This window comes from Eutrigla gurnardus (genome assembly GCF_963514095.1).
Source record: "Eutrigla gurnardus genome assembly, chromosome: 9".
Lineage (NCBI taxonomy): Eukaryota > Metazoa > Chordata > Actinopteri > Perciformes > Triglidae > Eutrigla > Eutrigla gurnardus.
In genome coordinates this window covers 26,585,125-26,604,347 of record NC_139923.1, presented here as the reverse complement: position 1 = coordinate 26,604,347, position 19,223 = coordinate 26,585,125, and the positions used below count along the sequence as shown (strand labels likewise).

Below are 19,223 nucleotides of genomic sequence, written 5' to 3'. Positions count from 1 at the left end.
AAGAGTAACAAACATATAAACATATTTGCACCCTCAAAAAAATAAGTCCCATATATAATGCAATGTGAGTATGCTGATTATCTCTTTAGGGTTTAAAAGAAAAAAGCACCACAATAGTCCAGGCTGCTAACTTCTGCGTCACAAACTAGCATGTTCGTTTTAATCATCACATTTATACATCGCGTATCGATAGCAACCCCGCGGAGCTCTTTGTCTGTTTATAACTCTATATGGGCCCCATAGAGTAACTTATCACATAAGTCAACTCGTAAAGTAGATATTTCCCACAGCGCGCCGTACCTGAAGGCAACGTTTTCAATAGCCTGTTTACTTTGGTTTGCTCACGCGCGCTGTGAAGCGGCCGGGTGCAGAGCGCAGACTGGGCGGCGGGAGGGAGCGCGAGGACCACAACAATGTGTGGAAAGTGTTGTTTGTAGTACCGTGTGCACAGACCCGAAAACACCGGGGAAACGCGGGGGAGAACTGTTGTGTGTCACCGTGACATTAGCATTTCCTTTACATCGATAACTAAACATATCATGAAGAGACAGAGGGTTTCCGGAAATGAAATTGACCTTCAGAATAAAAGGGCTCGTCATAAATATATTGGAATTGCCTTGTTTTAGTAAATGAATAACAGTTTAAATCATTCTCCCCACATTACCTCAAATGTTATGTTGACCGTGTGCAAACGGAGCGCATGACCCATCAATCTGTGCACACCGCAATTAGTAATGTATCCACATTAAAAACAGGCTATAATTTACTCTCTCATCACCACATTGTAGAAAGCGAGTATTTTGATGTCCAAGTGGGAGACGCAGGTGCCACTTATGGAGTTAGATTTGTGTCTTTATTACATGCGAGAAAATAAATGATCTGAGAGGGAAAAAAATGTTTGAGAGAAAAAATTATCACACTGATAGCAAAATATCTATATTGGAGAGATTTTTATTTTCTCAGAAATAATTTTGAAAATGTATATTTTTTTATATTCTATGAGAAAATACTTTCTCTCAAAACTTTTTTTAGTCTCAAATATTATTATCTTTTGCTATTGGTATGAAAACTTTTTCTCTCAAATATTTTTTTTTCTCTCATCAAATGCTTTTTTGCTATCAGTGTAATAATGTTTTCTCTCAAACATTTTTTTCTCGCTCAGATCATTTATTTTCTCGCATGTGATAAAGACACAAATCTAACTCCATACCACTTAGTGTCTTTCAGTATGGAGACGAGGTAGGTAACTTCTGCTCTCATTCCCGGATGTGTGTGGAAGCGTGTGCACAAACCCATTTGTAATCATCCTGCATGATGCACGTGACAGGCGCAGTTTGCACCCGGCGCTGTTGTCCCCAGCACGCTATAAAAGAGCCTCGCCATTCTCTCTGATTCACAACACTGACTCGTTAGAGACCAGATACTCAGCACCTGAACGCCAAGCGACATCACCTTTGAAGAGGAAACATGGACCCTTGTGATTGCTCCAAGAGTGAGTATTCTTTTTGAAAACGTTTGGTCGTGTCTTTTTTTATTAAACTACTTTGTCATCAAGCTGATCTGTCTTGATTTTGTTTTGTGTTTTTTTACAGGTGGAACATGCAACTGCGGAGGATCCTGCTCTTGCACAAACTGCTCATGCACCACGTGCAAGAAGAGTAAGTCATTATTTTAAAATCCGTCACTTGTTTATTTCTGTTCCTAGTCTGTATCTGAAATCTATATTAAACGTAGAAAAACAGCCCAGGTGCCTTTTTTTTAAATTGGCTTAACGAGCTGCAACGTGGTGCTATACGTTCGAGTTCGCCATTTTTGTTGCCTCCTAGAACATACAATGTCACGTCCTTGAATTTTTGGCCACTAATCTGTTCCTCTTGCAGGCTGCTGCCCATGCTGCCCATCCGGCTGCACGAAATGCGCCTCTGGCTGCGTGTGCAAAGGGAAGACGTGTGACACCAGCTGCTGTCAGTGAGGAGCCGCTTAACATCAGCCCTCTATGATGGAGCCTGTCTGGTCTGCTTTTGGCTCATGTCTTATACATTGCAGTTGCCAATGTCTAGAGCACTTTTTTTTTGTAATTTATAATTGTCTTTAATGTTGAAATAAATGTATTTTCCTTAAGGTGGCTGTGCTGTCTTGGTTTGGGTGAAAGCAGTCTCTGCATGTGTACTATAGGGTTTCAAGCCTCTGTAGCAAATTAGCTGAGGCATTGTGGCTCCAATGTTGTATACAGACATCTGATCAAGGTCACTACATGGCTTAAGTTCATGTGCCAAGGCTGCAGTGTCCAGTCCTGATATTAAATATCAAGGAAGGGGGAAACTAGGGATATAACTGTTTAATATTGTGGTGCAGGAGTGCTAACAAAAGACTTGTATGCTACTAACCTACATTTTATATCAACTTGAGTGAGCCATTACCACATGGGGCCTCCTCCAGGGCTTTTCTGTCATGGTTTGAGTCCTAAGTGTAACAAGTACGTGCACTGATTGCATAAACCTGAAGAGATTTGTGTCAAATGTGAACAAGTAGTTAAAGCAGCACAGCTATTCCATGTTGTCACAGCCAAGTTTAGGTTGGGCTTCTGGTTCAAGCTGAATGCTTGAAGTAAAAGTACATAACCCCAAAACTTAACTTGCTGACTAAAAATATAATATAAATGGCTTACATTTAAACCGGTTTTATTCAGACTTGTGACCCATTACATTTATTTCGTGCCATGACTTATGTGTTGGGTTTTCCCCTTTCAAATTAGATGTGAAAGAATGAGAAACATAACAAAAAACATTGACCATATGTACAGAATATCAATATTCTATGTATTTTTAAAGGCAAACATTTTAGATGGCTGGACAACCTTTTGAAGAAAAATACTGTTTATCTTGCAATAAGTTTTACCACTTAATTACATTTTAAATAAAACAGATTTTGACCAGAGAAAAGCATAGTTTTGTAATTTAGTGCTATATAGAATTAAGAGAACTTAATTGGAATCTTTAAGTCAAAATATGTAAACTTCTACATTAATATTTAAATTGATTAGTGATAATTCACACACATTAATACAATTTAAAGCAGTTGCTGCTTCACACACTGGCACATGACATTTAAAGGCAGTTCAACAATTTTGTGTAATTGCATTGTGCAATGTTACATAAAGAATACATAACATGAAATAAGAGGTTCAGGCTCGGCTCTATAAAACACCTGCTTTATTCATCAACCATTTCCTTTTGTTTTGCTTATTGAAGCCGTTTCAACAGGAATGTGTAGAGTACTAGTAATAGAGTCCTTGACAATGACCTTCTGGTTAGGCAAGAGCCTGGAAGATATTCCAATCAGGCAATAAAATGACACCCCACAATTAGATAACATTCTCAAGCCACAATAAATGGTGAACTGGGTCTTGCATCATTGCATTATGGTACCCCCCTCCCCTTATCCTTAACAAGCCCTACATCATTATGCATAACTATTCATTGCACTCAGCACTTTGTATTGACTATATGGCACTTATTTGGTGTTTTCTATGGGGTGATCTGTATAAAGTAACATGGGACACTTGAAAACTCTGTCTTTGCTCCAACTGCATTTCATTGTTACTAACAATGACAAATAAAAACAGAACTGAACCGAAGTGAACTTGTTTTTGTGTCATTACATAAAATCTGCGAGCCCCTCACTGGGAACTGTAAACACTGTAACAAACCAGGAGACATGTTTATATTGTAATAAACTTTCTCAATAAAGTTAAAAAAAAAAACATTTCTTGTAATTTTTTCTTGTAATGTCACGTGGACTGTGATTAACTGTGTTATTCTATCAATTGATGTTTCTAAAAAATATTTTGAACAGTGGTTGACGTAATGTCACATAATGACTTGGCTCATTATGCACTCAGCTATGTGGAAAAACACAAAGCAGCAGGACGGTGGCGAGCGCAAAAAAGGGGACAGTGCTGCGTTCAGGCTCCTAACAAACGCTCCTACATCCGAGAACATGGAAGTTAAACAATCTGTGGAAATGTGTCACTAAGAGTTACAAACATATAAACATATTGGCACCCTCAAAAAAATAAGTCCCATATATAATGCAATGTGAGTATGCTGATTATCTCTTTAGGGTTTAAAAGAAAAAAGCACCACCATAGTCCAGGCTGCTAACTTCTGCGTCACAAACTAGCATGTTCGTTTTAATCATCACATTTATATATCGCGTATCCATAGCAACCCCGCGGAGCTCTTTGTCTGTTTATAACTCTGTATTTGCCTCATGGAGTAACTTATCACATAAGTCAACTCGTAAAGTAGATATTTCCCACAGCGCGCCGTACCTGAAGGCAACGTTTTAATAGCCTGTTTACTTTGGTTTGCTCACGCGCGCTGTGAAGCGGCCGGGTGCAGAGCGCAGACTGGGCGGTGGGAGGGAGCGCGAGGACCACAACAATGTGTGGAAAGTGTTGTTTGTAGTACCGTGTGCACACACCCGAAAACACCGGGGAGACGCGGGGGAGAATACAACTGTTGTGTGTCACCGTGACATTAGCATTTCCTTTACATCGACACAATATAACTAAACATATCATGAAGAGACACAGGGTTTCCGGAAATGAAATTGACCTTCAGAATAAAAGGGCTCATAATATATTATTGGAATTGCCTTGTTTTAGTAAATGAATAACAGTTTAAATCATTCTCCCCACATTACCTCAAATGTTATGTTGGCCGTGTGCAAACGGAGTGCATGACCCATCAGTCTGTGCACACCGCAATTAGTAATGTATCCACGTTAAAAACAGGCTATAATTTACTCTCTCATCATACCACACAGTAGAAAGCGAGTATTTTGATGTCCGAGTGGGAGACGCAGGTCCCCCTATGGAGTTAGATTTGTGTCTTTATTACATGCGAGAAAATAAATGATCTGAGAGAAAAAAAAATGGTTGAGAGAAAAAATGATCACACTGATAGCAAAATATCTATATTGGAGAGTAAAAAAAATATATTTTGAGAGAGATTTTTTTTTTCTCAGAAATAATTTTGAAAATGTATATTTTTTTATATTCTATGAGAAAATACTTTCCCTCAAAACTTTTTTTAGTCTCAAATATTATTATCTTTTGCTATTGGTATGAAAACTTTTTCTCTCAAATATTTTTTTTTCTCTCATCAAATGCTTTTTTGCTATCAGTGTGATAATTTTTTCTCTCAAACATTTTTTTTTCTCTCAGATCATTTATTTTCTCGCATGTGATAAAGACTCAAATCTAACTCCATACACTTAGTGTCTTTCAGTATGGAGACGAGGTGGGTAACTTCTGCTCTCATTCCCGGATGTGTGTGGAGGCGTGTGCACAAACCCCTTTGTAATCATCTCGCAGTTTGCACCCGGCGCTGTTGTCCCCAGCACGCTATAAAAGAGCCTCGCCATTCTCTCTGATTCACAACACTGACTCGTTAGAGACCAGATACTCAGCACCTGAACGCCAAGCGACATCACCTTTGAAGAGGAAACATGGACCCTTGTGATTGCTCCAAGAGTGAGTATTCTTTTTGAAAACGTTTGGTCGTGTCTTTTTTTATTAAACTACTTTGTCATCAAACTGATGTTTCTTGATTTTGTTGTTTTTTTACAGGTGGAACATGCAACTGCGGAGGATCCTGCTCTTGCACAAACTGCTCATGCACCACGTGCAAGAAGAGTGAGTCATTATTTTAAAATCCGTCATTTGTTTATTTCTGTTCCTAGTCTGTATCTGAATATGAAACGTAGAAAAACAGCCCAGGTGCCTTTTATTAAAAAATTGGCTTAACAAGCTGCAACGTGGTGGCATAAGTTCCCCGTTTTTGTTGCCTCCTAGAACATACAATGTCACGTCCTTGAATTTTTGGCCACTAATCTGTTCCTCTTGCAGGCTGCTGCCCATGCTGCCCATCCGGCTGCACGAAATGCGCCTCTGGCTGCGTGTGCAAAGGGAAGACGTGTGACACCAGCTGCTGTCAGTGAGGAGCCGCTTAACATCAGCCCTCTATGATGGAGCCTGTCTGATCTGCTTTTGGCTCATGTCTTATACATTGCAGTTGCCAATGTCTAGAGCACTTGTTTTTTGTAATTTATAATTGTCTTCAATGTTGAAATAAATGTATTTTCCTTAACGTGGCTGTGCTGTCTTGGTTTGGGTGAAAGCAGTCTCTACATGTGTATAGGGTTTCAAGCCTCAGTAGAAAATTAGCTGAGGCATTGTGGCTCCAATGTTGTATACAGACATCTGACCAAGGTCACTACATGGCTTAAGTTCATGTGCCAAGGCTGCAGTGTCCAGTCCTGATATCATGATCAAGGGAGGGGGGAAACTAGGGATATAACTTTAATATTGTGGTGCAGGAGTGCTAACAAAAGACTTGTATGCTACTAACCTACATTTTATATCAAATTGAGTGAGCCATTACCACATGGGGCCTCCTCCAGGGCTTTTCTGTCATGGTTTGAGTCCTAAGCGTAACAAGTATGTACACCGATTGCCTAAACCTGAAGAGATTTGTGTCAAATGTGAACAAGTAGTTAAAGCAGCACAGCTATTCCATGTTGTCACAGCCAAGTTTAGGTTGGGCTTCTGGTTCAAGCTGAATGCTTAAAGTAAACGTACATAACCCCAAAACTTAACTTGCTGACTAAAAATATAATATAAATGGCTTACAATTAAACCGGTTTTATTCAGACTTGTGACCCATTACATTTATTTCGTGCCATGATTTATTATGTGTTGGGTTTCCCCCTTTCAAATTAGATGTGAAAGAATGAGAAACATTACAAAAAACATTGACCATATGTACAGAATCACAATATTCTATGTATTTTTAAAGGCAAACATTTTACATGGCTGCACAACCTTTTGAAGAAAAATACTGTTTATCTTGCAATAAGTTTTACCACTTAATTACATTTTAAATTAAACAGATTTTGACCAGAGAAAAACATAGTTTTGTCATTTAGTGCTATATAGAATTAAGAGAACTTAATTGGAATCTTTAGTCAAAATATGTAAACTTCTACATTAATATTTAAATTGATTAGTGATAATTCACACACATTAATACAATTCAAAGCAGTTGCTGCTTCACACACTGGCACATGACATTTAAAGGCAGTTCAACAATTTTGAGTAATTGCATTGTGCGATGTTACATAAAGAATACATAACATGAAATAAGAGGTTCAGGCTCGGCTCTATAAAACACCTGGTTTATTCATCAACCATTTCCTTTTGTTTTGCTTATTGAAGCCGTTTCAACAGGAATGTGTAGAGTACTAGTACTAGAGTCCTTGACAATGACCTTCTGGTTAGGCAAGAGCCTGGAAGATATTCCAATCAGGCAATAAAATGACACCCCGCAATTGTAGATAACATTCTCAAGCCACAATAAATGGTGAACTGGGTCTTGCATCATTGCATTATGGTACCCCCCCTCCCCATATCCTTAACAAGCCCTACATCATTATGCATAACTATTCATTGCACTAAGCACTTTGTATTGACTATATGGCACTTATTTGGTGTTTTCTATGGGGTGATCTGTATAAAGTAACATGGGACACTTGAAAACTCTGTCTTTGCTCCAACTGCATTTCATTGTTACTAACAATGACAAATAAAAACTGAACTGAACCGAAGTGAACTTGTTTTTGTGTCATTACATAAAATCTGCGAGCCCCTCACTGGGAACTGTAAACAATGTAACAAACCAGAGACATGTTTATATTGTAAATGAACTTTCTCAATAAAGTAAAAAAAAAAAACATTTCTTGTAATTTCTTCTTGTAATGTCACGTGGACTGTGATTAACTGTGTTATTCTATCAATTGATGTTTCTAAAAAGAAAATGTTGAACAGTGGTTGACGTAATGTCACATAATGACTTGGCTCATTATGCACGCAGCTATGTGGAAAAACACAAAGCAGCAGGACGGTGGCGAGCGCAAAAAAGGGGTGTGCACAGACCCGAAAACACCGGGGAAACGCGGGGGAGAACTGTCGTGTGTCACCGTGACATTAGCATTTCCTTTACATCGATAACTAAACATATCATGAAGAGACAGAGGGTTTCCGGAAATGAAATTGACCTTCAGAATAAAAGGGCTCGTCATAAATATATTGGAATTGCCTTGTTTTAGTAAATGAATAACAGTTTAAATCATTCTCCCCACATTACCTCAAATGTTATGTTGACCGTGTGCAAACGGAGCGCATGACCCATCAGTCTGTGCACACCGCAATTAGTAATGTATCCACATTAAAAACAGGCTATAATTTACTCTCTCATCACCACATTGTAGAAAGCGAGTATTTTGATGTCCAAGTGGGAGACGCAGGTGCCACTTATGGAGTTAGATTTGTGTCTTTATTACATGCGAGAAAATAAATGATCTGAGAGGGAAAAAAATGTTTGAGAGAAAAAATGATCACACTGATAGCAAAAAAATCTGTATTGGAGAGATTTTTATTTTCTCAGAAATAATTTTGAAAATGTATATTTTTTTATATTCTATGAGAAAATACTTTCTCTCAAAACTTTTTTTAGTCTCAAATATTATTATCTTTTGCTATTGGTATGAAAACTTTTTCTCTCAAATATTTTTTTTTCTCTCATCAAATGCTTTTTTGCTATCAGTGTAATAATGTTTTCTCTCAAACATTTTTTTCTCTCTCAGATCATTTATTTTCTCGCATGTGATAAAGACACAAATCTAACTCCATACAACTTAGTGTCTTTCAGTATGGAGACGAGGTAGGTAACTTCTGCTCTCATTCCCGGATGTGTGTGGAGGCGTGTGCACAAACCCATTTGTAATCATCCTGCATGATGCGCGTGACAGGCGCAGTTTGCACCCGGCGCTGTTGTCCCCAGCACGCTATAAAAGAGCCTCGCCATTCTCTCTGATTCACAACACTGACTCGTTAGAGACCAGATACTCAGCACCTGAACGCCAAGCGACATCACCTTTGAAGAGGAAACATGGACCCTTGTGATTGCTCCAAGAGTGAGTATTCTTTTTGAAAACGTTTGGTCGTGTCTTTTTTTATTAAACTACTTTGTCATCAAGCTGATCTGTCTTGATTTTGTTTTGTGTTTTTTTACAGGTGGAACATGCAACTGCGGAGGATCCTGCTCTTGCACAAACTGCTCATGCACCACGTGCAAGAAGAGTAAGTAATTATTTTAAAATCCGTCACTTGTTTATTTCTGTTCCTAGTCTGTATCTGAAATCTATATTAAACGTAGAAAAACAGCCCAGGTGCCTTTTTTTTAAATTGGCTTAACGAGCTGCAACGTGGTGCTATACGTTCGAGTTCGCCATTTTTGTTGCCTCCTAGAACATACAATGTCACGTCCTTGAATTTTTGGCCACTAATCTGTTCCTCTTGCAGGCTGCTGCCCATGCTGCCCATCCGGCTGCACGAAATGCGCCTCTGGCTGCATGTGCAAAGGGAAGACGTGTGACACCAGCTGCTGTCAGTGAGGAGCCGCTTAACATCAGCCCTCTATGATGGAGCCTGTCTGGTCTGCTTTTGGCTCATGTCTTATACATTGCAGTTGCCAATGTCTAGAGCACTTTTTTTTTGTAATTTATAATTGTCTTTAATGTTGAAATAAATGTATTTTCCTTAACGTGGCTGTGCTGTCTTGGTTTGGGTGAAAGCAGTCTCTGCATGTGTACTATAGGGTTTCAAGCCTCTGTAGCAAATTAGCTGAGGCATTGTGGCTCCAATGTTGTATACAGACATCTGACCAAGGTCACTACATGGCTTAAGTTCATGTGCCAAGGCTGCAGTGTCCAGTCCTGATATTAAATATCAAGGAAGGGGGAAACTAGGGATATAACTGTTTAATATTGTGGTGCAGGAGTGCTAACAAAAGACTTGTATGCTACTAACCTACATTTTATATCAACTTGAGTGAGCCATTACCACATGGGGCCTCCTCCAGGGCTTTTCTGTCATGGTTTGAGTCCTAAGTGTAACAAGTACGTGCACTGATTGCCTAAACCTGAAGAGATTTGTGTCAAATGTGAACAAGTAGTTAAAGCAGCACAGCTATTCCATGTTGTCACAGCCAAGTTTAGGTTGGGCTTCTGGTTCAAGCTGAATGCTTGAAGTAGAAGTACATAACCCTAAAACTTAACTTGCTGACTAAAAATATAATATAAATGGCTTACAATTAAACCGGTTTTATTCAGACTTGTGACCCATTACATTTATTTCGTTCCATGACTTATTATGTGTTGGGTTTTCCCCTTTCAAATTAGCTGTGAAAGAATGAGAAACATAACAAAAAACATTGACCATATGTACAGAATCACAATATTCTATGTATTTTTAAAGGCAAACATTTTAGATGGATGGACAACCTTTTGAAGAAAAATACTGTTTATCTTGCAATAAGTTTGACCACTTAATTACATTTGAAATAAAACAGATTTTGACCACAAAAAAAAATGTTTTAATAAAATTTTGTGTAATTGCATTGTGCGATGTTACATAAAGAATACATAACATGAAATAAGAGGTTCAGGCTCGGCTCTATAAAACACCTGGTTTATTCATCAACCATTTCCTTTTGTTTTGCTTATTGAAGCCGTTTCAACAGGAATGTGTAGAGTACTAGTAATAGAGTCCTTGACAATGACCTTCTGGTTAGGCAAGAGCCTGGAAGATATTCCAATCAGGCAATAAAATGACACCCCACAATTGTAGATAACATTCTCAAGCCACAATAAATGGTGAACTGGGTCTTGCATCATTGCATTATGGTACCCCCCTCCCTGTATCCTTAACAAGCCCTACATCATTATGCATAACTATTCATTGCACTAAGCACTTTGTATTGACTATATGGCACTTATTTGGTGTTTTCTATGGGGTGATCTGTATAAAGTAACATGGGACACTTGAAAACTCTGTCTTTGCTCCAACTGCATTTCATTGTTACTAACAATGACACGTAAAAACTGAACTGAACCGAAGTGAACTTGTTTTTGTGTCATTACATAAAATCTGCGAGCCCCTCACTGGGAACTGTAAACACTGTAACAAACCAGAGACAGTTGAACATGTTCCACATCATTGTAGCCCATGTAATAAATAAAATAAATAGTATTTTTAAGAAAGGCAAAACATCACGACTTAACATTGTCAGGACACGTGGGGAAGTTACACAGTGACATTATTAAGTTATATATATATATATGTTTATATTGTAATGAACTTTCTCAATAAAGTCCAACAAAAAATGTCTTGTAATGTCACGTGGACTGTGATTAACTGTGTTATTCTATCAATTGATGTTTCTAAAAAATATGTTGAACAGTGGTTCAGGTAATGTCACATAATGACTTGGCTCATTATGCACGCAGCTATGTGGAAAAACACAAAGCAGCAGGACGGTGGCGAGCGCAAAAAAGGGGACAGTGCTGCGTTCAGGCTCCTAACAAACGCTCCTACATCCGAGAACATCGAAGTTAAACAATCTGTGGAAATGTGTCACTAAGAGTTACAAACATAAACATATTGGCACCCTCAAAAAAATAAGTCCCATATATAATGCAATGTGATTATGTTGATTATCTCTTTAGGGTTTAAAAGAGAAGCACCACCATAGTCCAGGCTGCTAACTTCTGCGTCACAAACTAGCATGTTCGTTTTAATCATCACATTTATATATCGCGTATTGATAGTAACCCCGCGGAGCTCTTTGTCTGTTTATAACTCTGTATTTGCCCCATGGAGTAACTTATCACATAAGTCAACTCGTAAAGTAGATATTTCCCACAGCGCGCCGTACCTGAAGGCAACGTTTTAATAGCCTGTTTACTTTGGTTTGCTCACGCGCGCTGTGAAGCGGCCGGGTGCAGAGCGCAGACTGGGCGGCGGGAGGGAGCGCGAGGACCACAACAATGTGTGGAAAGTGTTGTTCGTAGTACCGTGTGCACAGACCCGAAAACACCGGGGAAACGCGGGGGAGAACTGTCGTGTGTCACCGTGACATTAGCATTTCCTTTACATCGATACAATATAACTAAACATATCATGAAGAGACAGAGGGTTTCCGGAACTGAAATTGACCTTCAGAATGAAAGGGCTTGTCATATACTATTGGAATTGCCTTGTTTTAGTAAATGAATAACAGTTTAAATCATTCTCCCCACATTACCTCAAATGTTATGTTGGCCGTGTGCAAACGGAGCGCACGACCCATCAGTCTGTACACACCGCAATTAGTAATGTATCCACATTAAAAACAGGCTATAATTTACTCTCTCATCATACCACACAGTAGAAAGCGAGTATTTTGATGTCCGAGTGGGAGACGCAGGTCCCACTTATGGAGTTAGATTTGTGTCTTTATTACATGCGAGAAAATAAATGATCTGAGAGAAAAAAAAATGTTTGAGAGAAGAAATTATCACACTGATAGAAAAATATCTATATTGGAGAGAAAATATATTTTGAGAGAGATTTTTATTTTCTCAGAAATAATTTTGAAAATTTATATTTTTTTATATTCTATGAGAAAATACTTTCTCTCAAAACTTTTTTTAGTCTCAAATATTATTATCTTTTGCTATTGGTATGAAAACCTTTTCTCTCAAACATTTTTTTTTTCTCTCATCATTTATTTTCTCGCATGTAATAAAGACACAAATCTAACTCCATACACTTAGTGTCTTTCAGTATGGAGACGAGGTGGTTAACTTCTGCTCTCATTCCCGGGTGTGTGTGGAGGCGTGTGCACAAACCCCTTTGTAATCATCTCGCAGTTTGCACCCGGCGCTGTTGTCCCCAGCACGCTATAAAAGAGCCTCGCCATCCTCTCTGATTCACAACACTGACTCGTTAGAGACCAGATACTCAGCACCTGAACGCCAAGCGACATCACCTTTGAAGAGGAAACATGGACCCTTGTGATTGCTCCAAGAGTGAGTATTCTTTTTGAAAACATTTGGTCGTGTCTTTTTTGTTAAATAACTTTGTCATCAAGCTAATCTGTCTTGATTTTGTTGTTTTTTACAGGTGGAACATGCAACTGCGGAGGATCCTGCTCTTGCACAAACTGCTCATGCACCACGTGCAAGAAGAGTAAGTCATTATTTTAAAATCCGTCACTTGTTTATTTTTGTTTCTAGTCTGTATCTGAACATTTATATGAAACTGAAAATTCATATGTTGCCTCCTAGAACATACAATGTCTCGTCCTTTAATTTTTGGCCACTAATCTGTTCCTCTTGCAGGCTGCTGCCCATGCTGCCCATCCGGCTGCACGAAATGCGCCTCTGGCTGCGTGTGCAAAGGGAAGACGTGTGACACCAGCTGCTGTCAGTGAGGAGCCGCTTAACATCAGCCCTCTATGATGGAGCCTGTCTGGTCTGCTTTTGGCTCATGTCTTATACATTGCAGTTGCCAATGTCTAGAGCACTTTTTTTTTGTAATTTATAATTGTCTTCAATGTTGAAATAAATGTATTTTCCTTAACGTGGCTGTGCTGTCTTGGTTTGGGTGAAAGCAGTCTCTGCATGTGTAAAAGTAGCTGAGGCATTGTGGCTCCAATGTTGTATACAGACATCTGATCAAGGTCACTACATGGCTTAAGTTCATGTGCCAAGGCTGCAGTGTCCAGTCCTGATATTCAATATCAAGGAAGGGCGAAAAGGGATATAACTTTAATATTGTGGTGCAGGAGTGCTAACAAAAGACTTGTATGCTACTAACCTACATTTTATATCAATTTGAGTGAGCCATTACCACATGGGGCCTCCTCCAGGGCTTTTCTGTCATGGTTTGAGTCCTAAGTGTAACAAGTACGTGCACCGATTGCCTAAACCTGAAGAGATTTCTGTCAGAAAATGTGAACAAGTAGTTAAAGCAGCACCCCTATTCCATGTTGTCGGTTGGGCTTCTGGTTGAAGCTGAATGCTTGAAGTAAAAGTACATAACCCTAAAACTTAACTTGCTGACTAAAAATATAATATAAATGGCTTACATTTAAACCGGTTTTATTCAGACTTGTGACCCATTACATTTATTTCGTGCCATGATTTATTATGTGTTGGGTTTTCCCCTTTCAAATTAGATGTGAAAGAATGAGAAACATAACAAAAAACATTGACCATATGTACAGAATCACAATATTCTATGTATTTTTAAAGGCAAACATTTTAGAAGGCTGGACAACCTTTTGAAGAAAAATACTGTTTATCTTGCAATAAGTTTGACCACTTAATTACATTTGAAATAAAACAGATTTTGACCAGAGAAAAACATAGTTTTGTCATTTAGTGCTATATAGAATTAAGAGAACTTAATTGGAATCTTTAAGTCAAAATATGTAAACTTCTACATTAATATTTAAATTGTTTAGTGATAATTCAGACACATTAATACAATTCAAAGCAGATGCTGCTTCACACACTGGCACATGACATTTAAAGGCAGTTCAACAATTTTGTGTAATTGCATTGTGCGATGTTACATAAAGAATACATAACATGAAATAAGAGGTTCAGGCTCGGCTCTATAAAACACCTGGTGTTTCCTTTTGTTTTGCTTATTGAAGCCGTTTCAACAGGAATGTGTAGAGTACTAGTAATAGAGTCCTTGACAATGACCTTCTGGTTAGGCAAGAGCCTGGAAGATATTCCAATCAGGCAATAAAATGACACCCCACAATTGTAGATAACATTCTCAAGCCACAATAAATGGTGAACTGGGTCTTGCATCATTGCATTATGGTACCCCCCTCCCTGTATCCTTAACAAGCCCCACATCATTATGCATAACTATTCATTGCACTCAGCACTTTGTATTGACTATATGGCACTTATTTGGTGTTTTCTATGGGGTGATCTGTATAAAGTAACATGGGACACTTGAAAACTCTGTCTTTGCTCCAACTGCATTTCATTGTTACTAACAATGACAAATAAAAACTGAACTGAACCGAAGTGAACTTGTTTTTGTGTCATTACATAAAATCTGCGAGCCCCTCACTGGGAACTGTAAACACTGTAACAAACCAGAGACATGTTTATATTGTAAATGAACTTTCTCAATAAAGTTAAAAAAAAAACATTTCTTGTAATTTTTTCTTGTAATGTCACGTGGACTGTGATTAACTGTGTTATTCTATCAATTGATGTTTCTAAAAAGAATATGTTGAACAGTGGTTCAGGTAATGTCACATAATGACTTGGCTCATTATGCACGCAGCTATGTGGAAAAACACAAAGCAGCAGGACGGTGGCGAGCGCAAAAAAGGGGACAGTGCTGCGTTCAGGCTCCTAACAAACGCTCCTACATCCGAGAACATCGAAGTTAAACAATATGTGGAAATGTGTAACTAAGAGTTACAAACATATAAACATATTGGCACCCTCAAAAAAATAAGTCCCATATATAATGCAATGTGAGTATGCTGATTATCTCTTTAGGGTTTAAAAGAAAAAAGCACCACCATAGTCCAGGCTGCTAACTTCTGCGTCACAAACTAGCATGTTCGTTTTAATCATCACATTTATATATCGCGTATTGATAGCAACCCCGTGGAGCTCTTTGTCTGTTTATAACTCTGTATTTGCCCAATGGAGTAACTTATCACATAAGTCAACTCGTAAAGTAGATATTTCCCACAACGCCCCGTACCTGAAGGCAACGTTTTAATAGCCTGTTTACTTTGGTTTCCTCACGCGCGCTGTGAAGCGGCCGGGTGCAGAGCGCAGACTGGGCGGCGGGAGGGAGCGCGAGGACCACAACAATGTGTGGAAAGTGTTGTTTGTAGTACCGTGTGCACAGACCCGAAAACACCGGGGAAACGCGGGGGAGAACTGTCGTGTGTCACCGTGACATTTCCTTTACATCGACACAATATAACTAAACATATCATGAAGAGGCAGAGGGTTTCCGGAAATGAAATTGACCTTCAGAATAAAAGGGCTCGTCATATACTATTGGGTTGAAATTGCCTTGTTTTAGTAAATGAATAACCGTTTAAATCATTCTCCCCACATTACCTCAAATGTCATGTTGGCCGTGTGCAAACGGAGCGCACGACCCATCAGTCTGTGCACACCGCAATTAGTAATGTATCCACATTAAAAACAGGCTATTTTACTCTCTCATCACCACACAGTAGAAAGCGAGTATTATAATGTCCTAGTGAGAGAAGCAGGTCCCACTTAGTGTCACCATACAGGCAACCTAAACACGAATTGGTGAAGCTCCGTGCGGGTCCCACACTCTGCCAAATTGACTAACTTCTGCTCTCATTCCCGGATGTGTGTGGAGGCGTGTGCACAAACCCATTTGTAATCATCCTGCATGATGCGCGTGACAGACGCAGTTTGCACCCGGCGCTGTTGTCCCCAGCACGCTATAAAACAGCCTCGCCATCCTCTCTGATTCACAACACTGGGTGCAGTCGAATAGTCAAAAAATAAGGTCCTAACTCCTATTCCTATCTCCTATTCCTTGACCTCTGGGGAAAACGTCACGGGGTTAAGGAAAGACGATAGGAGAACGCAAAAGGACTTGGGACTTAGGAATAGCCTAGTCGACCGCGGTGCTCAGAGAATCCGACCGGACTTTCACTAAGATACGTCATTATAACGCGGCCGCTGATGATTGACAGCTGATGATCGGCACCGGTGATTGACGTGCGTCTGCGCTGGAGAAACTACAATAATGGACTACAAAAAGCGCATCGTCCACTTCTCCCCATGTTGGTTTTATTAACAGCTGGTTCACTGACCGGCTTCAGGTCCAGCAGCTCCTCCTTCCTGTTTGACCGTTGTTTTATTTACTTTTCATTTGTGGTTTTAGTTTCGTTTTTGTCAAACATTTGTAACATGATTGAAATAAATAAAAAAAAAAACATTCAATTATTATCACTGTCCACACACATTTATTATCACTATTCCAATTACTATATGTCTGCATGAAAGTCATTGTTAAATATGTAAATGCACATATCGTTTGTTTTCATGAACGGCCAAGGTGTGCGGCACTTTAAATGTTGCTCTCGCAAAGAATTGTGGGTCGGCGTAATCTCCTTTCCTATCGCATAGGAAGGTCCGTTGCATCCTATGCTAAAGGAGCTCTGAAAGGAAGCATTGGAGCTCCTTTCCTATGCATTTAGAGAATTCGAACAGCTCTTATCATGGCGGCCACTTGTTTACTTCCGGGTCACTTCTTCAGTTAGGAACCTTCCTGAGCAAAAAAGACTATTCGACTGCACCCATTGACTCGTTAGAGACCAGATACTCAGCACCTGAACGCCAAGCGACATCACCTTTGAAGAGGAAACATGGACCCTTGTGATTGCTCCAAGAGTGAGTATTCTTTTTGAAAATGTTTGGTCGTGTCTTTTTTTATTAAACTACTTTGTCATCAAGCTGATGTTTCTTGATTTTGTTGTTTTTTACAGGTGGAACATGCAACTGCGGAGGATCCTGCTCTTGCACAAACTGCTCATGCACCACGTGCAAGAAGAGTAAGTCATTATTTTAAAATCTGTCACTTGTTTATATTTGTTCCTAGTCTGTATCTGAAATCTATATTAAACGTAGAAAAACAGCCCAGGTGCCTTTTTTTTTTAAATTGGCTTAACAAGCTGCAACGTGGTGACATAGCCTACGTTCGAGTTCGCCATTTTTGTTGCCTCCTAGAACATACAATGTCACGTCCTTGAATTTTTGGCCACTAATCTGTTCCTCTTGCAGGCTGCTGCCCATGCTGCCCATCCGGCTGCACGAAATGCGCCTCTGGCTGCGTGTGCAAAGGGAAGACGTGTGACACCAGCTGCTGTCAGTGAGGAGCCGCTTAACATCAGCCCTCTATGATGGAGCCTGTCTGATCTGCTTTTGACTCGTGTCTTACTTATTGCAGTTGCTCATGTCAAGAGCACGTTTTTTTGTAATTTATAATTGTCTTCAATGTTGAAATAAATGTATTTTCCTTAACGTGGCTGTGCTGTCTTGGTTTGGGTGAAAGCAGTCTCTGCATGTGTATAGGGTTTCAAGCCTCTGTGGAAAATTAGCTGAGGCATTGTGGCTCCAATGTTACTACATGGCTTAAGTTCATGTGCCAAGGCTGCAGTGTCCAGTCCTGATATTCAATATCAAGGAAGGGCGAAAAGGGATATAACTTTAATATTGTGGTGCAGGAGTGCTAACAAAAGCCTTGTATGCTACTAACCTACATTTTATATTAAATTGAGTGAGCCATTACCACATGGGGCCTCCTCCAGGGCTTTTCTGTCAAACGTTTGAACAAGTAGTTAAAGCAGCACCGCTATTCCATGTTGTCAGCCAAGTTTAGGTTGGGCTTCTGGTTCAAGCTGAATGCTTGACGTAAAAGTACATAACCCTAAAACTTAACTTGCTGACTAAAAATATAATATAAATGGCTTACATTTAATCCGGTTTTATTCAGACTTGTGACCCATTACATTTATTTCATGGCATGATTTATTATGTGTTGGGTTTTCCCTTTTCAAATTAGATGTGAAAGAATGAGAAACATAACAAAAAACATTGACCATATGTACAGAATCACAATATTCTATGTATTTTTAAAGGCAAACATTTTAGATGGCTGCACAACCTTTTGAAGAAAAATACTGTTTATCTTGCAATAAGTTTTACCACTTAATTACATTTTAAATAAAACAGATTTTGACCAGAGAAAAACATAGTTTTGTAATTTAGTGCTATATAGAATTAAGAGAACTTAATTGGAATCTTTAAGTCAAAACATATAAACTTCTTCTACATTAATATTTAAATTGTTTAGTGATAATTCACACACATTAATACAATTCAAAGCAGTTGCTGCTTCACACACTGGCACATGACATTTAAAGGCAGTTCAACAATTTTGTGTAATTGCATTGTGCGATGTTACATAAAGAATACATAACATGAAATAAGAGGTTCAGACTCGGCTCTATAAAACACCTGCTTTATTCATCAACCATTTCCTTTTGTTTTGCTTATTGAAGCCGTTTCAACAGGAATGTGTAGAGTACTAGTAATAGAGTCCTTGACAATGACCTTCTGGTTAGGCAAGAGCCTGGAAGATATTCCAATCAGGCAATAAAATGACACCCCACAATTGTAGATAACATTCTCAAGCCACAATAAATGGTGAACTGGGTCTTGCATCATTGCATTAT

At 39.0% G+C, this 19,223-nt stretch overlaps 4 protein-coding genes across 4 annotated transcripts; all 4 read left to right on the top strand.

Annotated features, from left to right (window-relative positions):
• Positions 1-1,467: 1,467 nt before the first annotated feature.
• On the top strand, positions 1,468-2,020 carry LOC311018677 (metallothionein B; the record flags this gene model as incomplete). Its single annotated transcript, XM_084017694.1, has 3 exons — positions 1,468-1,492; positions 1,593-1,658; positions 1,881-2,020. The coding sequence occupies 3 exons, from the start codon at positions 1,468-1,470 to the stop codon at positions 1,970-1,972; spliced, it is 183 nt and encodes a 60-aa protein (XP_083873820.1). The 3' UTR covers positions 1,973-2,020.
• Positions 2,021-5,455: 3,435 nt separating this feature from the next.
• Positions 5,456-6,155, top strand: LOC311018671 (metallothionein B). Its single transcript, XM_084017688.1, has 3 exons — positions 5,456-5,539; positions 5,636-5,701; positions 5,915-6,155. Exons 1-3 carry the CDS (start codon positions 5,515-5,517, stop codon positions 6,004-6,006), a joined length of 183 nt encoding a protein of 60 aa, XP_083873814.1. The 5' UTR covers positions 5,456-5,514; the 3' UTR covers positions 6,007-6,155.
• Positions 6,156-12,950: 6,795 nt separating this feature from the next.
• LOC311018680 (metallothionein B) lies at positions 12,951-13,379 on the top strand (the record flags this gene model as incomplete). Its single annotated transcript, XM_084017698.1, has 3 exons — positions 12,951-12,975; positions 13,070-13,135; positions 13,288-13,379. The coding sequence occupies 3 exons, from the start codon at positions 12,951-12,953 to the stop codon at positions 13,377-13,379; spliced, it is 183 nt and encodes a 60-aa protein (XP_083873824.1).
• Positions 13,380-17,292: 3,913 nt separating this feature from the next.
• LOC311018675 (metallothionein B) lies at positions 17,293-17,927 on the top strand. Its single transcript, XM_084017692.1, has 3 exons — positions 17,293-17,379; positions 17,475-17,540; positions 17,770-17,927. Exons 1-3 carry the CDS (start codon positions 17,355-17,357, stop codon positions 17,859-17,861), a joined length of 183 nt encoding a protein of 60 aa, XP_083873818.1. The 5' UTR covers positions 17,293-17,354; the 3' UTR covers positions 17,862-17,927.
• The last annotated feature ends 1,296 nt before the right edge of the window (positions 17,928-19,223 follow it).